This window comes from Nomia melanderi, chromosome 8 (genome assembly GCF_051020985.1).
Source record: "Nomia melanderi isolate GNS246 chromosome 8, iyNomMela1, whole genome shotgun sequence".
NCBI classification, from domain to species: Eukaryota; Metazoa; Arthropoda; class Insecta; order Hymenoptera; family Halictidae; genus Nomia; species Nomia melanderi.
This window is the reverse complement of record NC_135006.1, coordinates 12,192,090-12,212,557: the sequence shown is the minus strand read 5'-3', so window position 1 is coordinate 12,212,557 and position 20,468 is coordinate 12,192,090. Positions and strand designations below refer to the sequence as shown.

The 20,468-nt window shown below is 38.8% G+C and overlaps 3 protein-coding genes across 10 annotated transcripts; 1 reads left to right on the top strand and 2 right to left on the bottom strand.

The window, feature by feature from the left end:
• Positions 1–222: 222 nt before the first annotated feature.
• Positions 223–15,799, bottom strand: Lhfpl (LHFPL tetraspan subfamily member 5 protein). 8 transcript variants are annotated; one of them, XM_031977628.2, is made up of 7 exons: positions 15,705–15,799; positions 15,399–15,613; positions 11,123–11,340; positions 10,287–10,481; positions 4,748–4,835; positions 3,989–4,143; positions 223–3,406 (listed from the first exon to the last, which is right to left on the bottom strand). In XM_031977628.2, exons 3-7 carry the CDS (start codon positions 11,337–11,339, stop codon positions 3,174–3,176), a joined length of 888 nt encoding a protein of 295 aa, XP_031833488.1. In that variant the 5' UTR covers position 11,340; positions 15,399–15,613; positions 15,705–15,799; the 3' UTR covers positions 223–3,173. The 8 variants fall into 8 exon arrangements, with proteins under 8 accessions (XP_031833488.1, XP_031833490.1, XP_031833494.1 ...); XM_031977630.2 differs by lacking the exons at positions 15,399–15,613; positions 15,705–15,799 and adding an exon at positions 14,668–14,770; XM_031977634.2 differs by lacking the exons at positions 15,399–15,613; positions 15,705–15,799 and adding an exon at positions 13,608–13,649.
• A 113-nt stretch (positions 15,800–15,912) lies between these two features.
• Prp38 (pre-mRNA processing factor 38) lies at positions 15,913–17,271 on the top strand. Its single transcript, XM_031977625.2, has 3 exons — positions 15,913–16,153; positions 16,368–16,735; positions 16,803–17,271. The coding sequence occupies exons 1-3, from the start codon at positions 15,990–15,992 to the stop codon at positions 17,174–17,176; spliced, it is 906 nt and encodes a 301-aa protein (XP_031833485.1). The 5' UTR covers positions 15,913–15,989; the 3' UTR covers positions 17,177–17,271.
• A 42-nt stretch (positions 17,272–17,313) lies between these two features.
• On the bottom strand, positions 17,314–20,421 carry Mon1 (vacuolar fusion protein MON1 homolog). The gene is made up of 7 exons (XM_031977619.2): positions 19,912–20,421; positions 19,350–19,672; positions 19,037–19,280; positions 18,651–18,935; positions 18,380–18,570; positions 18,200–18,302; positions 17,314–18,134 (listed from the first exon to the last, which is right to left on the bottom strand). Exons 1-7 carry the CDS (start codon positions 20,182–20,184, stop codon positions 17,994–17,996), a joined length of 1,560 nt encoding a protein of 519 aa, XP_031833479.1. The 5' UTR covers positions 20,185–20,421; the 3' UTR covers positions 17,314–17,993.
• Positions 20,422–20,468: the final 47 nt, after the last annotated feature.

Genomic DNA, 20,468 nt, shown 5'->3' with positions numbered 1-20,468 from the left:
CCGTTCTATTAAGAAAACTGTTCCGCTTGTATGAGAGTTTCATTGAGCGTTTATTCGGCAGTCAACGTGTTAAACCTTTGCGCTCGGCAGGCGACTGTCATTTAACCCTCCGTGGACCGAATTTTTCTTCATGATTATAACAAAATCTATGCAGTAGAAAATTAATAAATATCCGCATACGAATACGAATTAACCCTTTGCACCCGACAGGCGACTACTATACTACCATAAATTTTGGTATTTACCATTAATATTTGTATACTGTATCAGTACGTGAAATATTAAAAGAAAATAGTTTTGTCGCCGAATTTATGTATGATTTCTTGTTAAGTTCATTTTAAAGAATCTTGTCTACATCTAATTAGAAAGTATTGAATATCTCGAGTGAAAAACTTTCGAGTGCGAAGGGTTGGCAATGTATTCAACAGATAATTTCATCGAACGAATATATTTTGTCACTTTCAAGTTACAATGACGTTAAGCTTTCTCTGAGCGTATGAAAGTTTAAGTTAACTGATTACTTAATTTTATTCAAAATAATTTATTCGAAATAAATCAACAAGATGCCAATATACTGATGGGTGACTTCAAAGTTACATGGGCCAACAGAGGGTTAATTCGAAATTTTAAAGTCTTTCCCAAGGAATGAAGGTTCGAGTAATCTATAAATATGTGAGATATTTCAAAAGAATAACTTTGTCCCTTAACTTACGTGCGATCGTTAAAGTAATTTTATTGAAACGTTTCACGTATCGATGCATTCTGTAAAGCTCAATATTAAATATCGAACTTTCGAACGTTTAACTCACTCGATTTAAGTAACAATCACACATAGGTCAGAGTTTTACTCTAGCGATGCTTATTCGTAATATCCAATAACCGGAATTTATTTGAAGCATATATAATTGTCTATATTTAGTTGAAAATTTACTAATTTCCATTTATTGGGACAACGTTTTTTTTCGCGTGTGAAACGCAAGGTCGAGGTCTGGCGTTTCATGTTCTATCGTTGGGTAACATTCTCTGTAAAGTAACGTTCTATATTACATATTTATAATAAAAGTAAAAAAAAGAGAGAACAAAAGGGGAAACAGCAATAAGGAGGTGTATAAATCGTGGTCAAAGTGACCAACTCCAGTTTCGGAATTTTTATTCAATTTTTATGTTGAAACACTCGACGATTCTATGTATAATTGTCATCAATGATCCCACGTTTTCATTATTGGAGATGATCACTTCGACGAATGGATACCGTGTAAACATTTGTGTATAAGGGTGAATTAATCCCAGAACTACCGAATAGACTATAATGTCTTTTCTACAAATTATAAGAGTCTATTGAAATTCCGATTGACTTACGTTCTAGTCTATACATTACTAAAACAATTTATTCGATAATTTGTTAGAAAATCATTTGCATCTCTCTAATAATCTGAAAGAAATCCGAAGTGATATTTTTAACTATCCGGTAGTTCTGTTGGCTTAATTAGCAGTTGACACGTTGACGATCAGCACTTCCAAATTGCTTGAGAAGAATTCGAATATCTGAGACGACTCTCGTCGAATAAAAACGTTTAATAGAGTAAACGGTTAGATGATAGTGTAACGTAAGAGTAAATGGTAGCAAATAATCCATACATGTTTCTGTTCGTCGAATATTCCAGACTCTCGAGGCTATCAACGTGTCAAGTGCTTTACACGCGTCGGTTTACAGGATCGGTGAACATATGTACATACACGCGACACATCAGTAAGAAATTTACTATCGTCAGCAGGACGACGCCGCAATTGCGCACGTCTCCTGCGGGCCACCGTCTCCGAACGCTCAACGAGTATTAATTCATACGAAATCGATTACAAAATAGAAAACGCTGATACACATGAGGATTACGAGAACTCTTATGTACAACACTCCCGGTCGCTCCTGTGAGTTCAAGAAAACATTATGTACAACACGCGACTAACTCGGTGAATCGAGCTTGTTAATAGGCGAGAAGTGAATCAGCTGTGTAATTATAATTTATAATTCACCAAGTATAGATGATACAGTTCTTGATAACAAAGAAAATGCATTCGGTTCACGAGCAACATATTATTCCTAAATGAATCCTTCGCGCGCTGTTTGGTACCCTTTGAGTACCATTTTCACGAGAGCACTGCCGAGAAGCAAACGTCCTTCGGTTTTCTGTTTCGCGATCGCATCAGTTATTCGAGTAGTCTTGAAGAACTCTCCAGTCAATGAAATGGCAGTGAGAAGTGAGCGTAACGCAATCGAGCCGTCCACTTGCCAAAGTGAACTTTTTACAGAACTCAAGGATAAAGATTTAAGAAACTTAATGTATAAAGAGCCGATCGATTGTTACTAACATTAGAAAATATCCGAATAGACATCATTTCATTTAAGTCTTAATGTGTCAATTTAATGTATATCGACTTTTATAAATATTACTTGCCAAATGTTTACGTTGATTTTGACTAATGCAATTACAAGAGTACGTTTCCCAATTGTCTATTCTTAACACGTTGAATGACGTGGGTCACCGGTGACCCTCAACAGAATCGAATTACTATAGTTCAGTGTTTCCCAACCTTTCTTGTGCCATGCCCCACTCGAGCCTTTCTAAAACTCTTATGCCCCCTATGTATATATAATTTTTAGTATTACATTATAATATTTTTATAATATTTATAATATTTCTGCTATTTTGTTTACGCGCGTAAACATTGTGGAACACATGAAGTGATACTTCGAATTTCGAATTGCTTAAAAATCAAATTCCCCCACGTTAGGAAACGCATGTTTATATTATGAATAATACTATACAGTGTGCTGACATTCAGCTAGATGAACACGTACTGATAACAATGCAATTCAATGAAACGATTCGATATTACACTTTCCCCATTTTCTGTATTTTGCTCTATGAAATCATACGGCGTTCAACGTGTTAAACCCCTAATTCCCAAGATCGAGACGAACGACCGTCAATTTTTCGACGAACGATGAACCGTAATAAATGTACGTAAGCCTAGCGTTATCAGAACGGGGTCGACCACTTTGACCAGCGAGTAACTCGATTCGAAACGCGAAGGATTGATCCAGGCTTCAAGCCAGCACGGCTCCCGACGTTGTCCATCGGCTGCAGCGTTAACGTCGTTCACTAACAATTATCCTACAATTGGAAATTGTGCTGGGAGTGATTCAAAGTGTTCGTGGACATCGTGTGGGCCGGATGGGAGGGCGCGGGCGTGTACAAACTATGGTGGGAATGTGACTTCGCTCTGGACAGCTCGCTGTAGCGGTCCTGTTCCGGTGGCGCGACCAACAGCACCGGTCTCAGGGACAAGGACTTCCGTGATCCAGCGACGCTCTGCGCCTCGTTCACGTATCCTGGATTCACCTCGCCTGAAAACCACAAGAGAAATCAGGATTCTTCAACGTGACTGGCCTGACGATTCGGAGCACTGTATCTACTAAGCATTGATTAACACTAGAACTACCAGATAGCTCAAAATGACCAATTTCTAAACTCTTCTTTTACAATTATTGAGAAAACAATAGATCCTTCTCTAAGAAATTTCGAAAGACATTGCTTTGGCAATACGCAAACTAAGTTTTGAGCGATGAGAGTGATAGATGCACTTTTGGGGTTTTTATAGGACAATTTTGAAGTCGACTTGGTTCTAGTGTTAACGTTCGCTGCCACTATTTCGGTGACGGTCTCCTCCGGAAAAGTGAAACTGAGTCAGTGAGTTCCTACGTATAACGTTGTAGCTTATAATTTCTAATAGCAACATCTATATAAATGTGTTAGCAGCTGGTAAGCTTCAACTTTCGTCAACTTTCTCGATTTGTTCTGCGGAGGATTCGATGATTCTTTGGAGAAGCATCCATTATGTTTTTACAGAAGTTATATAGATAGATGGTTTTCAGTTATGTGATAGGTGTAGCGTTGAAAGGTAAAATTATTCTCTTCGGGAATTGTACCTTTGTACAGGGAGCCATTGTTGAAAGGCTCCGGCTGGAGTCTGACGTGTCTCGACGCCAAAATGAAAGCAAGCGCGGCTAAGGTGGCCGCGTCGAGGGCCGCGATCGCTGCTAACGGTATCGCCCATCTAACGGCGCAGGCCCCCGGATTGTACCTGTCGAAGGAAAATTTATTTATTTCTTTTTACCTGTCGTTTAACCCTTAACAAGCCTACGCGTGGTACTTGTATTGCGATTAACCCGTAGGGAATCGTGTAATCGAAACGAAAGAACTTTCCTTTAGAAAACGTTGGTAAGGTGATTTATAACAGCCGTGGGAATAAGGAAAATAAAAATAAATAATCAGAAGTGAAGTGAATACATAAACTTAACCTGAACATTTTTGTAAGGTAATTTGTAATTGATGTGGCAATAGAGAAAATAATGAATAATTAGAAGTGAAGTAAATACATAAACTTAATTTGAACATTTTTGGTAATTTGTAATGGGTATGGCAATAAAGAAAATAGAAATAAATAATTGAAAGTAAAGTAGATAGATAAACTTAATTTGGCTCTACAAGTAGACTGGCACCTTTAATGCACTAGGACACCTCGATCGACTGAATTCGAAACGAAGAATTCGAAATAGATAAAGAATTCATTTAAATTCGCATAGGAACGCTCTATTCGGTAACGCTTCGAGCAATCATGATTCGGATTTAATTCTTCTCGTGTTGGAACGTGTTTGTTGGGGATCGTGTTGGCGTGTAATCGATACCTGGATGCAGCTGCGCCGCAAACGGCTCGGATTATCGTCGAGTCCCAGCCGAGAGGATAAACGCAGACACCAACGGCCATGGATATCGCTGTAACAAGACAATAACTCATTAGCTAAATTAAATAAAACACGATCACTTATAGAATATTCATTTTCCATTAAGTAGACCGAGCAGATTACTTTTTCCAGCGGAGAGTTTCCGTATACGTCAGCCATTACCGAACGACCGCCGACAAAATGGCGACTCTGCGCTCCGATGCCTAAAGCTAGAAGCTTGAAACGATGAACTTAATTATTCGAGTGAAAAGAGGTCGGTATGAAGATGATCTCCTTTCCTAACATTCGAAACTTCGATGAATGATTCAGTTTCTTACAAGAAGAGTTTCTAGACACGCTAGAATTTGATTGGACATAACCTATTTTGGATTTCTTCTTTTACCATTATTGGAAAGATACAAACGATTTCCTTAGGAATAACGGAATAAATTGTTTCGGTAACACGTGCACTATGGATATAAGTCTATATAGTTATAGTTTGCATAACAAAATTGCGAATAATCGGTTTGACTACTCGATAGTTCTAGCGTTGAAAGATTGTCAAAGGGTCACTGTGCCAAAGGGCACCAACGTTCTCCCGATGGCTGCACAGCTATCGTCGAATTCAAACGCGTAACACCGCTGGCATTTCGAACAGTCTCTCTCCTCGCGGATGTTGCACGCACAACGAGAGGTCAACAGTGAAAGGTATCTAGCTGGAACCGCTGGCTTTTCCTCCGCTCATTATCTTTTCGCGAGGAATTCCCGGCTATCCCGCGCGATCTCTCTTCTCCGAACAAAGGAAAACATCTTCGGGCGTTGTTGAATTACCGCGAGAACAGAATACGCGATCGATTAATCGGAGATTGGCGTGAATGTCGGATAACCAGTTACAATTTGAGCAGATCCACTAAAGACAAGAGTGCCTTTGAAACATTTTAACGCTAGAACTACCGAGCAGCTCGAACGGACTCAGTTTAGACCGTTTATTTCGCAATTATTCGAATTGCATAGTTGCCTCTGTAAGAACTCATTGAAATGATTGACGTATCTGTACAGATAAACACTGGGAATAGCTTGGAATTTGGTAAAACGTCTCTCTTTAACGCTTCGCGAACGAACGTCGACATTTCGGCAAATGAAATTTTTACATCCGAAAGACTAAGTCGCAAACAAATGTTTCAGTTACTCGAACAACAAGAAGTCGGCACGTAATTTCCTTTCTTTTCTATTTAAGCAACTGATGTATAATTAAGCTGCATCTGCTGAAGGTTTTGTATATTTGAAAGCATCTTCGTCCGCGAAGGGTTAAATTATAAGTAAGTCCTGACTAGTTCCAGCGTTCGGAGAAGAGATTTGAAAATAAAATCAAACGAGAAAGCGCGCAAGTAATTAAACTTGACCCGACAGTGGAAAGCGTGTCTTCCCGTGCAAAGGTAATCGAATCGCAAAACTTTCTTAGCGGGATCTTACGGAAGCCAGCGGTTACGCGCGGACAGGAAGTGTTCATTTCCTATTCCACGATCGCCGGGCGCGCGTTACAATGAGCCGGGCAGCTTCTGGGTGAAACCGTTTTCCTCTTGAACAGAGCTGCTTCACATTTCGAGTCGGTGACTTTCACTGACGGCGTACGAACGAGCCACGATCGACGACCGATGGGCCTCCCAACTTTCATCACGGCCGCGATCACAGCCGTTCTTACGTAAAACCCGCAGTCCGTTTACTTTTCTCCTTTAATTCGCGATCAGAATGATTTTACAACATCGCGTCGCGTTCTGAGTTGATAGAGATAGATGGGAAAATGAATATTGCTGCGGACTTTTAATAAAACATAGGGAATTCGTATGATTTGCTAGCTTGGATCTTTGCGAAGACCTCTAGGAGATATTTAGCAAAGTAGCTCTAATTCGATAGTCTTGGGGATTCTAAAGTTAGTAATTTCTTATCTGAAAGCTTAAGAAATTGGAACATTTGGTAGCTCAGATCTCCAAAAGACATTTAGCAAAGTAGCTCTAATTCGATAGACTTGGAGACTATAAAGTTAGTAATTTCTTATCTGGAAGCTTAAGAAATTGGACCATTTGGAAGCTCGGATCTCCAAAAGCTTGAAGAGTTTTAGCGAAGTATCTGAAATTGATCATCGTATCTAAAAACGAATAATTTCTTATCTAAAAATTCGGAAGTTCACTTAGACTCCCAGCTGAATACTAAAGATTCCTGTCGATGAAATATCAGAAATTCGTAAGATGTCGTAGCTTGCATCTCGGAAACCTATAAGAACCTCCATGACACCTTCAGCAAAGTAGCTGAAATTGGATAGATTCGAATATCCCGAAATTTGCAGTTTATTCTCTAGAAATTCGAAGAACTCGAAGAGTTACTTTTCACTTGCCTGAAGTGTCCGCCTATAGAAAAAAAACATTTTAAAATCAACTAGTTGGTACAGTCGCGAGAAAAATGTGCCGATCGCGAAGGGTTAACGGAACTTGTGCGAGCCCGTGAGCCGACGATTAGAAGGCTGGCGAACAGTCGCACCCGTCACAGCGTGTGAGCCACTTGATTCCCCATCATCCAGGAAATCATGAAACCGTCTGTTCAGCGGAGCGCGAACGTTGCGCACGTAACTTGTTGCAGGACGAATCGAGCGTGTCAGTGTTCGTCAACTGGGTCAACGGTACACGCGGGCATACTTTACAAACGACAGTAGCCGCTTTGGTCGTTCGGCCGCCGGTGTACCGTTCCTCGATGATATTGAATATTATCGACTCATCATCATCACCATGATGAATACTCTCCGCCGGAAGTAACCCTAAACAGGCCCCTAGCGTTCGATGGATAAATATATACTTATTCTATCATTTCAAATGCTCTGACAATTAGAGAACGTTACTATATAGTTAAACATTGATTTACTTGTCGATCATTTCAATATTTCCATCAATTCTGAGAGTTCAGCCGTCAAATGGTAGACAGTGTAAACTACTCACGAGGATCTTGACTATTTGTACAGTTATTCTTTTTAGCAAAAATTATCAACTCAGTCACGCTATTAACGCTCAATTAAAATTACTATAACTTACTCAATTAAACGATTATTTGGAAACTTTTCTGTACTAGTAATACTACCTAATGTACCGTCATTCGACAAGATAAACCCAATAATAATAACCCAATAACATACTTTGATTATTTTCATTTTGCATACTTTCCTCTATGAAACCGTGCACTCAACGTTAAACATTTTGATTCCACATCGATTATCCTGTGATTGTTCTCAATTCGGAAGCGTCAGTGATCGGTGACCGACATGGCGTTTCACGTGTCAAAGGCGTCGATAATTGCGAAACAAGGAAACCAGTCGTTCTAACTGGTAGCTCCACTGTTTTCTCCGGCAGCGATCGAGTTAAGGGGTTAACGGTGTCTCTGAGGATCGGACTCGTACGCGTGGTAGTCAACAATGGGCGGTCTGTCGCAACGAGAGCGTGCACACGATTGCGTCACTTCCTGACCCGTTGGCACCGGGCCGGGCGGTGCATCGCTGCAATTTTCAGCTGCACCGCGCGCTGATAAGGCATTACGCGAAAATTACCGCAACGACGGCCGGCCGGCCGGCCGGCGCAGCGGGGCGAACGGGCGGCGCGCGTTACACTTTCTAAAACGGTGCTCGACAAGCGTCACCGTGAATTTTTGCCCCTGCCTTTGGCGCGCCGGTTTACGCAACCCCGAGCGATCACGTTGAATCGCGTGTCCGTGCGTTTCTTTCCCGTTACGTTGTCGTGGGCGCCATGGGAAACGAAAACGACTGCGCCTCGATGATTTCGTATGTCGGTCTCATCGTCGGTTAACACGTTCACCGCTATGGGAATTTAGAATGTTTCGTACGACATTACTTATCCTGCCAGCACACCGGCGAAATTCTGTTACTGAACATCTCGGAATTAAACGATGATTATTTGGAAAGATTCCTGTGTTATAATGAACGCTACCTAATGACAGCGAGACAAACTTGATGATAACGCAATTCAATGAAATAATTTAACCCTTTCCCGTTACGTTGTCGCGGGCGCCATGGGAAACGAAAACGATTGCGCCGCGATGATTTCGTATGTCGGTCTCATCGTCAAATGGTATTAGATTTAGTTATTAATGATTTGGTATCATAGTTAACACTAGACCTACCGGATGGTTCAAAATGACCCATAATTGGTTTCCTTTTATACAATTACCGAGAAGTTACAAATGCTTCTCTGAGAAATCGTTGAAGAAGCCGATTTAGTGATATCTACACTGAAATATAAAGTAAGATGAGTTAAAATATGTAAGTTATACGTTATGAAGTAATATAAGTTAGAAAATATAAGTTTTATATAGAGATTTGGGAAAGTCGGTTTAATCGCTTGGCAGTTCTAGTGTTAAGTTCTACTATTATTCAGCTACCTACGTAACTATATATTTTGATACAGCATCGATTTTCTTCTTGCAATTGTTTTCAAGTAATTTGGACGCTCCGGTCATCGATGACCGTGGCGGTCATCGCGTTAACCGAACCCGTCACGGATGACGCGCCGCGCGGCGTGATCACTTTCACGCGCAATAAAAAGATAACGATGTACTGGATTCATCAACGGCATTTCTTTGACGTCGGTAAACGTTTCCTCGCGAGATTAACTCATTTGCTCTGATCGTCCAGCACAATTTGTCTATTCAATTACACCTGTTTCTGGTTTCAATGTTTAACTCTAGTAGTCGCCGATCACGGAACTTCAAACTAAAAACATGTATATCGACTAGAATTCTGTAGTTCTTCGGATAATGTTAACCCTTTGCACTCGGAAGCTTTTCACTGGACACATTCGACACTTTCCGATGAGACATAGACGACACTAAATACATAGACAAACGAACTAACGAGAAAACACGTGAATTAAGGAACAAAGCTATTTTATATAAACATCCCACGTACTGACGCGTTATACAGAACTTAATATTATATACAACGCTTTGTAATTTCGTTGTAAATCAAATGATGACTGAGAGTCGCCTGTCGAGCGCAAATTAACTATAATTCTAATTCTCATGTATCTCGAGAAGGGACTCGTTATCTAATAAAAGGAATTTTTATTTTAATTCTGTTGTGGTTTAATTAGAATACAATGGGCTAATCCGCTTGTAGTAGGTAGAACTAATCCGGTTGGGAACGGATTAACCTCGGACAGACCGGATCTCGAGGGTAAATTTCCTTTGGCAGCGTGATCATTTGTTTCCAATGTTACTTGGATTATAGCTCGTTATTTCCGAATGATTGAATTGTACCTATTGTTTTCCTTTTCAAGTGTCTGTTCATCTGAACCGGTAATTAATCAATCCGATAGGATAATGAAGGTTCTACTGTGGTGGTTTCGTATTGTTGGAAACAACGAATGATTGTTTTTTTCGAGGAAAAACCGTTCGGTCCGCTTAGGGTCGAAAGCGAAAAAGGGTGAAGCAGGGTGACAATTATTACCTGACACGACCTGCATCCAGGCGCAGAGGTAGAACACGGTCGTGCTTTGGCAGAAGAAGAATAGAAGCATCGCGCAAATCGTCAGTAATGCTATTATCACTGCGACGCCCACCAGAATCGTGCTCGCCCTGAATGGAACGTTCACGATCGTCGACAGGTCGTCCAATCTGCCGATGCATTCCTCGCCCAGCTCACCTGAGAAACGGACACGTACTTTTTTAGGAGAAGAGACAAGCGAGAACAAGGAAAAACTATGTTTAACACGAGGATCAACGGTTGACAAGAGAAAAGTAATATTTAACACTAGAACTACCGAGCGTTTAATATGATTATATGTATGTTCTTCGGGCATTCATTATAGTATTCAAGTGGAACTATTTATTTTCAAGATTATTACGGATATTCAATGCTTTAAAGATATCAATACTCCGAAACAAACGAATTCAAACCAGTCATTTTTACTGGTATGGTACTTCCAGTGTTAATTTGAATACAGAACAATCAAATGACATTTAGAACTGTTGAAGTCTACTTGAAATATTGCTATGATACAATATAAATAGATAATAAAGAAATAAATAATGTATATACTGAGAATCTCTTGATTCGTAATAAGTAATTAATGCAAAATATATTATAAATTTTAACTGGTACGATAGTTCTAGTGTTAATTCGAACAGAGTACAATCGAATGACATTTAGAACTGTTGAAGTCTACTCGAAAAATTGGTATGGCACGATATAAATAAATGATGTATATACTGAGAATCTCTTGATTCATAATAAATAATTAATAAGAAATATACTATAAACATAATAATTGAGAGAATCTTTACCATTTCCACCGTAGCTGCATCTGGTCCACAGACCAAACCTCCCAGGATTCTCGTGCTCCAAGTCGCCGAGCCACTCCGGCGTAACGAACGCGACGACACCGATAATGGCGTAACATATGGTGAAGATACCCCATAAGACACCGATAGCCTTCGAATTGCGAATGTAATTCGTCGCGTACATATGGGAGGACTCCACGTACTCTATCTTCGACCCCATTCTATTCACAGAAACCACAATATTCTACTGTCACTTCAACAGTTCCAGCAATTCCAAAATTCTTCGATAATTAACCCTTTACTCGAAAGTTTCTCCATGGAAATATTTAACATTTCTCTACGAGACATAGGCGACATTGTTCGAAGCTAATTTAACGATAATTCTCAGACAAATTGAGCGACAAAGCTATTTTATTTCAATATTTCCTATAGAAATACGAAGTTTCATTTAAAACACTATATATTCAACTTCGTAGTTTTGCTTGATAGTTTTCTGACTGAGAGTCTCCTCTCGAGTGGAAAGGGTTAACAATAAATTAGAGAAATCGATTAGAAAGACTGATTGGGGAAGGTGTGACCGAATTTCGTGGCAAAATCCACGGATGTTGATTTCGATATCGACATCCGAGGATCCCTGAAGCTAATTCTAACTGCAAAGAATAGTTTCCGCGTGGTATCGAAGGGAAAAATCCTTTCCCTTTCTTCGTATCGCGAATCTCTGGGACTTCCGGCACGATCGTGATCACCGACGAAGGGGCGTTCGGTTCTCACGTTTAAAAACGATGCCAGCGAGGCCTGTGACATTTACATCGGCACGTTCGCCGTCGATCGGTTCGTTCAGTTTCGTGGCTCGATGCAAGGAAGATCGGAACGCGATTATATGTTAATAGAACGACCGTATTAAAACAAACCTAATCATCGTTTACTCGTTTAACTACGAAAAAGGGTGAATATTATCGTTCATCTCTCGTGTTAGAATAATTAATGCATCGAGCAAGATAGATATACAATCATTATAAACTGGATTCTTGGATAATTGCTTATCACGTGCTGATTGGACGTCTTCGGGACATTGTTTATTAATACTCCGAGGACGAATGTTGACATTTCGGAGACACAGAATTAGCAACACATGAGTCATTTATTTTTAATTCTTTAATGGTTTAACACTAGAACTACCGAATTTCATTTTCTCCAGTTTTTCGACAGATAATGCTTCTCTGAAAAAGTACTAGAGAAACTGGTTTAGCGATACACGAACTGAATTGCAAACCAATTGAAGTCTCAGTAGTTACACTGTTGAGGTTTCTACAGAACAATTTCAAAAATACAGTTTAACTGCTTGGTAGTTCTAGCGTTAAGTTATGAAAATGAATATTCTATGTAATGCTGTGAGCTGACTTGACGCCGAGGAATGCGGTTCTCACTGGTCAGTTTTCATTCTTTCTGCCTATTATCCTATAGGTCTTATTCCTTAACTCTTGACATTTTCAATCGCCGATTTGTTGTTCGTCGGTTACACGCAAGCAACCGGAACCGTAAACAAAACACTCGACGAAAGACACCTCTCGCCTCTGTGTCGTTCCGCTAGACACCAAGTCATCTCCCAACAGCGAGATGAGTCAACGACTCGACCGAGGAATTCTGCTGATCGATCAGTATTTATTTGTTCGCAATTTGATTGTTTCCTAATTTCTATCTCCGATCACTGATTCGATCACTCTGCCAATAGTGAGGTGACTTAACGACTAGGTGAACACAGAAACTACCAGAGAAATCAAAATGACCCATTCCTAATTCCCTTTTACAATTATCACAAAGATAACAGATAACTCACGTAGAAGTTACTGTAAAAATTGATTCAGCGATAGACAAACTGAATTACAAATCGACAGAAATTTCAATAGTACCACTGACGGAGTTTCTGCAGAAAAATTTCGAAAAGTCAACTTGACCGTTCGGTGGTTCTAGTGTTAAGAAATCCTACCGATCGATCAGTATTTATTCGTATCCAATTTGATTGTTTCCTAATTTCTATCTTCGATCACTGATTTACCGTCGATGTGAACCGATCGAAACTCTGGACTAATAGGACACCTCTTCGTCCCTGCCATTCTAGACACCAAGTCGCAACTGTACCGTGCGTACCGAAACACTGCTCGTGCACGATATTCAAGATCGTTTAGAAATCCCTGAAGCGTTCAGTCCGGGCGTACCTTCTTCGTTTTGCTGATCGATCCTCTTCAAGACACTATGGTAACCATCGACGCACCAGGTCCACCGATCACAGACTCGCGGGTGACACTCAGCGGGGGACTAAGTCGGGAAGAAGCTGGACCAGCCTCGACGGAATCGTTTCAATCGGTTGTTGCATCGGGTTGCATCGCGGCGCGAGTCGACGCGGCTGATCACCACGGGCCGAATGGGAAATAACGTCTTAAAGAGGACGCGAACCGCGATCGTCGCTGCGCGTACCACTACAACACACCTCAAGATGGCTGTCCAGGTGAGCCGAGCAGCCGCGAGAAGCCTGGGGGCGCACGGAAGAAAGAGACGGGGACTGTGAATGGGGCCTCTTACGGGGCCCGAGAGAAAGGCGGCGCGAACGCGATAGGCCGGTGGGGACGTCGCGCAGTGGGCAACCGTTTTGCTGGCCGAAAGTCTGCAGCGTTTTGTAAACGGCGCGATCGCGCTTTTACGTTGCACTGTCTAAATGTGTCGCTCGATCCGCTCGTAGAATCGAATTGGCTTTACTTGTTTCTCTTCCTTTTAATTATTCATTTTTGTTGTTACCCGCTTGGAAATGGTAAACGGAACGGTCGCGCTACTTACAGTCTTTCCATGTAAAAATAGGAAAGCGTAAATAGGTTTCTAAATTGAAGCGACAGAAGCTCGATCGCGCCGCTTGGCGCTTTTCGACCGGGTTTTTGCAAAGACCCGTGGCACTCGAACGGTAAATGGAGATACGCTGGTTTTTTTGGTAGCAATGAAATGTTTGATTCTGTGAGAAATTGTAATTTTTTTGTATGGTTGCAGTAGTTGGTAGTTGCAATGGTAATTGTCCCGTATAGTTGTAGTAATGAGAATAATTGAGGATTATGATTGACAGTCCTTAATAATTGAGGAAATGTTTAATTTCATGGAGAATTGTAATTGTCTTGTATGGTTGTAGTAGTTGGTAGTTGTAATGGTAATTGTCTCGTATAGTTGTAGTAATAATAATAATAATTAAGGATTATAACTGATAATCTTCAATAATTGAGGAAATGCCTAATATCGCGAGAAATTGTAATCGTCTTGTATAGTTGTAGTAGTTGATAATTCTAATGGTAATTGTCCTGTATAGTTATAGTAATAATAATAATAATTCGGGATTATTATAGAATATAGAATTCGGTATTTGTTATTTAAAGAAAATACTGTGCTATACTTCGAGTCATTGCATTGTTAGTCGCGTTTAGCGACAAAAAGAAAATCCAATTTTATAACTAGTATCGAATGAAATAACTTATTACGTTCCCCTGAAAAATTTGATTTCTGCCACTTACTGTCTTCACTGGAATTGTTAATATTTTGATACTTTGCGTATTTTGTCCGAACATTGACGACTGGACGTATCTTTTATCAAAAACAATATGACCGCTGTCGTGGTAACGTCAACTTTGAGCAGTTGTTTTTCCATGTAACCGGTTTCGCTCGAACGAACCGTGAAAATAAAACTTTGCATGATTATCTGCATTTCCAGTGACCAGCTAACAATACACTAACGTTTACATGTGATGTAACGAACTGTACATCGACGGAAATCATGAGAAGAACTAGATGTGACGGAAGAAGAAAGTTTCTGATGGGTTCGAACGGCGGAGGCTACTGGTTTATTAGTGGAAGGCGGAAATAGTAAAACTGAAATCGTAACATCTGTAATTCCCATGAAATTCCGCAGTCTATGTGGTAATAAATAACCAGGAAACATTTTATACTGTCCAGTTGAGCCACTTATTTGCCGAATCAGTTAACTCCAAAACGAAACGTAAAGAGAAATGATGCAATTCTGTATTCACAGTGGCTTTCCAAATTCCCCTTAAATATAAAATTAAATAAACATAGAATTGTTATTTCCAAACTCCCCTAAAATTTAAAATTAAATAACCATTATAGAATTGTTATTTCTTGGTACTAAACCCAGCATAATAATGAAACCTATTTCAACTATAAAATATTCAAAGTCAATCGAACAGTTGAATGATAAAATTTTAAAAATTCGAAAAGTGCAGTTGACCTATTTGACCACTCAGCTGTTTATTTATCCGCTTCAAAATCCACCAGTCGCACAGACTCTCTGCAACCTGTTCTTTGGGCGGTACAGCGTTCTGCATACTTTTATGGTGACGCGTTGACAATGCTGGCTGCACGCCTTTATCGCGATCCGTTGAACCGTACAGTTGAGAGAGTTTCATCAATTTCATTGGGATTCAGAGATAGACCGCGATTTAACTGAAATGTCAACGACGACGTGGAAAGAGATAGTTTTTAAGCTTTATTGGCCATTAGTATAATTTTATCGTTAAGATGTTGCTACGTGTACCTTTATATTCAAGCATAAACGTGCGACTTTCCTTGCTCCGATTTCTACAATTTTGAAAGTCGAGTCGTTGCTGAGTTAATTTATTTGTAAGTGATCATTTGTTGGAATCTACATTTAGCGCCATCTACGGCAAAATATCCAAGTTTCTTAATAGTGCACCGTTCCTCTGATTAGATGTCACCACCAATCATATTTTTCTAATTTACAGAATACCAGTATCGTGTCATCTATCCATGTTTTTCGAGCAAGTTTCAAAACAGACTTTTAACCTTAAAGTGAGAAAAAATGGCAAATAGAACTGTGAAAGATGCGAAATCGATTCGAGGTACGAATCCTCAGTATTTAGTGGAGAAAATCATTAGATCTCGGGTGTACGATTCAAAATATTGGAAGGAAGAATGTTTCGCCTTAACTGCAGAACTTTTAGTAGACAAAGCTATGGAATTGAGGTTAGTTAATGTTTTCATTGAATTTTTCGTTCTAAACCGTATAATTATGTTCACTTGCATATTATTTTATTTTCTTGCTTTTCTCTTAGGTATACTGTAGATAAGAATCGACTAGATGTATATAAATAATTAATAATTGATAAAATGTAGCTTCCCATTAATGTAAACAAACATGCCTGCTTCCGTGTAAATTAAAAATCATGCTTTACTTTAGGTTTATAGGTGGTGTATTTGGTGGAAATGTGAAACCAACGCCATTCCTTTGTCTCATACTGAAAATGTTACAAATCCAACCAGAAAAAGACATTATAGTAGAATTTATAAAAAATGAAGAGTTCAAATATGTTCGTGCACTAGGAGCATTATATATGAGATTAACAGGCTCATCCCTGGATTGTTATAAATACTTGGAACCATTATTTAATGACAACAGAAAGCTAAGGAAACAGAATAAGCAAGGTAAATTTGAATTGATTCATATGGATGAATTCATAGACGAACTATTAAGAGAAGAGAGGTCTTGTGATGTTATTTTACCGAGGATACAGAAGAGGCATGTTTTAGAAGAAAATAATGAATTAGGTAACTAAACTTTTATATAGAACTTGTTACTATACTTGAACGAATGGTTATCAAAATATTTTTACAGAAGCAAAAGTGTCAGCACTAGAGGATGATATGGATGAAGGTATAGAAACCTCAGAGGACGAAGATATTCCACCTATCAAAGAAGACACACGAAAGAGAACAGATGATCACGACAGAGAAAGAGACAGACATAGAGACAGGGACAAGAGACATTCACGATCAGACAAAAAATCTGACAGAGAAAAACAGCGATCACGAAGCAGAGATAGAGACAGAGACAGACGTGAACGGAAGCGAAGTAAATCACCGAAAAGTCATTCCTCGTCACATAAGGATAAAGATAGAGATAAAGATCGACATAGAAGAGACGACAGGGACAGAGACAGAGACAGAGATCGGGATCGAAGACGGGACCGCGACAGAGCTAGACACTAATTCTATATGCTGTGGCATAATTATTTTTTTTTTTACTGAATGTAACAACAAACGTTTCTAATTATCAGACGAATAAAAAAATCTGCGTGATACAAGTCTTGAATTCGTTTATCCAGTATACAGCACTTCGGTCAAAATTAACAGTAGCGTGTAACATTTACAGGGAATAGTTTCATATTAAAATTATAGTACTCGTCGATAGAAACGCTACATAGTAGCATAAAGTACCCGTACGTTACGCGTTCCTAGTAACAATATTTTTTCATCATAAAATTACACTATTCACTTGTTCTGGAATCATTTCTTTTTTTTTCGATTCAAACCTTACAATGTAAGTATTATTTACAAAAGAATAGAGAATATTTATCATTGCGATTGTTGATGAAGAATTGTTTCAAGGATACGTTTCTTAACTATAAAAAGATGCTTTCCAAAGTGACTTCCTTAACAATACAATGACAAATTTCCTCGAGCACCATGTAATAAAATAAATTGGTAATGTCATAGCCTGTCTATAAATATAATCTATACGATTACACGCGTAGTGTTTTTAAATATATACATTTCCACATAGTACTATATTGCACAGTACTTTCGTAATTAAAAATAATGAGCAAAAGTATAGTGTCGATATATGAGAGAAAAAAACATGAATGCATCACATAACTCACGATGCAGTTTGTGTTTTCTATTATTTTGTAACAATACTCCATCTAGTCAATATAAATCACTATCAAACAATGCACTGCACATTTCGAATTCTATTCGTCTGACGAATGAATTTTCTTTTAAAAATATCACCACTATTATAGGACTTTTAAAATGTTGGTGGATTTAAAATAAATAACCTTTCTTCCTCTTTTTTAATCCATTTTATCAGTTTACTCGCTGCCTCAATGGCATCGGCTTTGGTTACCAACGGTTCAAATGTAACATAGAGTTCAAAACTTATTGTTACCTGGAATATATATTTAATTTAATTAAAACAAACATTGTGAACTACACAAATATATTTCAACTTACCCATGCCAACATGGTCTCTTTATCTAATTGTTGGAATATAAGTTTCAGTGGTCGGTTAGGAGCATACAATCTGTGATGTAAACACTGATATAGACCCAACAATCTGAAAAGAACAAAGTATATCAATCGTTTTTTATAAATTTATAAAACATATTATTTTGTAAAATATATTGTACGTACCGTTCGATTTCTTCGTCCTTTGTGTATGGAGGTTGAAGTCCAGGACTCCAAAACTGAGCTGTACTTTTACATTTGTACAAAACGTGTCTCATTTCTGGCAAACCGATATCAGCCGTTGTAATTGGTGGTTTATTCATGGATTCGTTAATCGCTTCTAAGCAGTTTGTCCGCCTTAATTTTTCTACAATTTTCTAGAAAGAAAAATTGTTCAGTATTTTCCACTGAAACATTTATCGATATCAAATGAAAGATTCTTTAATTACTCGCTTACTTGTTTTGCTTCAGAAAGTACAAAAAATACGTCTCTGTCGACCGTAAGCAATAATAGGCATGCTTGACAATCCTCGGCCAAGTATGATACATGCCCGTGCATATAACCGTTAGCGTCAAACTTCGGCAAACATATTGGTGTCCAGCTTTCGGCTGTTTTAAGTGACTCTGAACTGTCGACCAAATTTTGTATTATATGCAAGTCCACTGGATGTAAAAAAAATTTGTTCATTCTGACTAATGTTACCAGTTGATTATTAGCTAGAAGTATTGCAAACACTAAATTCTGGAAAGTGTCAGATGAGTCTTATTAGTATGATCTTTAAGAAGGACAGTGTACTCTATTCTACGGTGAACATAAAATTTCATTTGGAGAATATAATATACCTTGATTTTACCACACGTCTGAATGATAGTCTGAGCAATGGAACTTCGCATTGAAGGAAGTAAAGGTAAACATTTAATAGCGCCTAGAAAAAATGCTGGTTCTCTGTCCATGAAATTTAGTAAATGATCTATCAGTCTTTCACTACCAGATAACAACCTCCTCAAATCAAAATTCCTACGTTGATCATATACTCTAGTTAATTGTGACTGTGTTAACACAGAGACTATCTGATTATATACGTATCTGAAATGACAAAAATATGTTAAAACACAATAAAACGGACTGGCGCTTGCTTTAATGTGACACACATACGTTAACTGCAATGTAAGTTGAGGTACACTTTCAAGTGTTTTTGAAACTGCAACTAATATTAATGGACCTTTGACAACAAATACAAAGTTAGTATCTCCTGCATGCACAGATCTGATCATATCACTGCCTGCTTGGACGAATGAAACTAGGGCCTGCATGACACCCATTACTGTGACTAGTTTATCTTCAGAACTATATCTAGAGTATATGGGTTTTCCAGCCTGGCTCAATATAAATATGTGTTTCCTTTGAGCCAACCATGTTTTGCAGCGTAAGGGATCAGACTCTAAACTACTTTGACCTAACCGATGGGTGACATCCTCCTAAAACATAAAGGATATCAAGTATCTGACATTAGTAAGTGGGTGTTACCGCAAAAAAAAAATAATGTAGCTCAGACTTAATGGAAACAGATAACAATCTATATCCCATAATTTTCAATGATAGTCAACATCTTCTTCTGGCTATTACTTTAACGGACTATTGTCATCTTTATTTGATGAATTGCTTTTAAGTTTAATGCATCTGCGGCATTTCTTACGACAGAGGTTATAAAACGTACTAATTCCGAATCATCAAGAGAAGCTGTTTTCTGAAGATCTCGTGAATTTGTTGCGGTGGGCGTTGTTGGAATGTCTTGCGTGTCTTCTTGAATTTCTGAGATGGTGCTCGTAGTGCTTTCTTTCATTTGTCTATCGTCGATGCTACTGCTGATCTCTTGTTCGTATTCTTCAAAACTATCAGTAGTGACAAGCATCGTTTCCGCAGAAGCGCCTGGTTCAATGCCAGGCTCAGCGATTTCATCGTCAATAGTAGCAGGTTCCTTTGCTGCCATAATTCTCAATAAAACACTACTATCCTACCACTATTTTAAAACTTCCTCTTCCAGTTGACATTTAACGGCTAGTCGTGACGGATCAGCCGCCATTGTTGAAGTCCGGCTTATTTAGAATACACACAGGCCGACTAACAGTCTGACCAGCCTTAAAGACCTTGAAAAAAAGTTACTATAATTGTACAAACCAAAAAATTGGTCATACCTTTAATTGCATATTTTTGAATTATTTTGAACTGCTCTTAGTTTCATGCACTTGAAACTGTGTTAATCAATAATACACT